This window comes from Phalaenopsis equestris, unplaced genomic scaffold (genome assembly GCF_001263595.1).
Source record: "Phalaenopsis equestris unplaced genomic scaffold, ASM126359v1 Scaffold000597, whole genome shotgun sequence".
Taxonomy (NCBI): domain Eukaryota; kingdom Viridiplantae; phylum Streptophyta; class Magnoliopsida; order Asparagales; family Orchidaceae; genus Phalaenopsis; species Phalaenopsis equestris.
In genome coordinates this window covers 213,647-215,070 of record NW_018165037.1, presented here as the reverse complement: position 1 = coordinate 215,070, position 1,424 = coordinate 213,647, and the positions used below count along the sequence as shown (strand labels likewise).

Below are 1,424 nucleotides of genomic sequence, written 5' to 3'. Positions count from 1 at the left end.
CGACACAAATCCAGAAGAACACAGAGATTTAACGAGGTTCGGCAAAGATGTCTACGTCCTCGGGAGCAGAGCGGCGAGTTCCTTTCAATAATCAGAAAATGGTTTACCGAATTCAGGGATACCTCCTGGGGTTATTAACAGACCTATTTATAACCCCAGGAGTAGACCCTAGGTGCAATATGTAATTACAACATTACCCATGTACCAAACCGTGGGATTTTGCCCCCGCACCCCAACCCACGTAACTTCCCAACTTGGACAGATTCTTCCGCTCCACTTCGATCCAGCGTCTGTCCTGATATGGTATATGAGCCATACCATAACATAGTCTATCCTTATTTATGTGTGTGTGTGTGAATATATACAGCGACACATAATTATTATATGTTAGAAGGGCTTTTGAATCAGTACTGATGGTTTAAGGTTGTTTTTTCTAAAAAAGGAACTATACAACATAACTTTATAATTCCTTGGCATTGCATAGAGCTAAGAAAATAAAGGAAATAGAATAAGATGAACAAAAAAATATTTTTCCTTGTGCACTTTCTTGATTCATCATTCGGCGTTGAGTCCCCTCAACTTTCAAGATCCATTCCATGAAACTTACAAATTACAGTGATCTTTCTAAGGCAAGATCCCAACACAATTACATTGCAGACACAAAATTAGGAATTCAAAAGCATCTAACAATTGAAACATTGTGAACAATATTCCAAGAATATGGCGAAATTCATGGTTAGTAGTACGGAGGACATAAAATGATGAAAAGTTAGCTCTAAGATCACAGAGTTACCTCAATTATGTTAAAGTACCCATAAAATCATCAATGGAACCCAACATGGAAAGCTTCATTTGCTGGAGGCATGTCCAAGGAAAGGGCCCCTTCTAAAACCATCACCACTTCACCAATGGAAGGCCTAAGACTTGACTTATTCTGAATACACCATAGAGCTAATCTTACCACTCTTTCATCTATTTCAGCATCCCCAACTAATAAATGAGAATCAACAAACTGACCCAACTTCCCAACCTTGCACAACTGATAAGCCGAATCACATAGTTCGTCATCATCGGTGCATATCTTTCCTGAAAGAATCTGAAGTAAAATCCGGCCAAACATGAAAATATCTCTCTCCAAAGGACTCTCGGACGAAGAGGCAACATCCTTCTCTAATAAGGAATGGAGGCCAAAATAAGTAACTTTAACAGTCATGTTCTCATCAAGTAAGACATTTTCCAGCTTCAGATTTCCATGAGGTATGCACTGCTTGCATTCTAGGTGTAAGTAAGATAGAGCTCTAGCAATTCCAATGGAAATGTTGAGCCTCAATGGCCAGCCATCCTTGTCTCTGAAATGCCTTTTATTGACCAACCATTGATGAAGAGAACCATTGCTCATGTATTCATAAACCAGTACCCTGTGA

At 39.3% G+C, this 1,424-nt stretch overlaps 1 protein-coding gene across 1 annotated transcript in view; it reads right to left on the bottom strand.

Moving 5' to 3' along the window:
• Positions 1 to 823: 823 nt before the first annotated feature.
• Positions 824 to 1,424, bottom strand: part of LOC110029589 (G-type lectin S-receptor-like serine/threonine-protein kinase At2g19130) — a 2,617-nt gene continuing 2,016 nt past the window's right edge. Inside the window, exon 4 of the mRNA XM_020731942.1 lies at positions 824 to 1,418. Coding sequence (XP_020587601.1) covers positions 824 to 1,418 — 595 coding nt within the window. The remainder of the gene's footprint in view (positions 1,419 to 1,424) is intronic.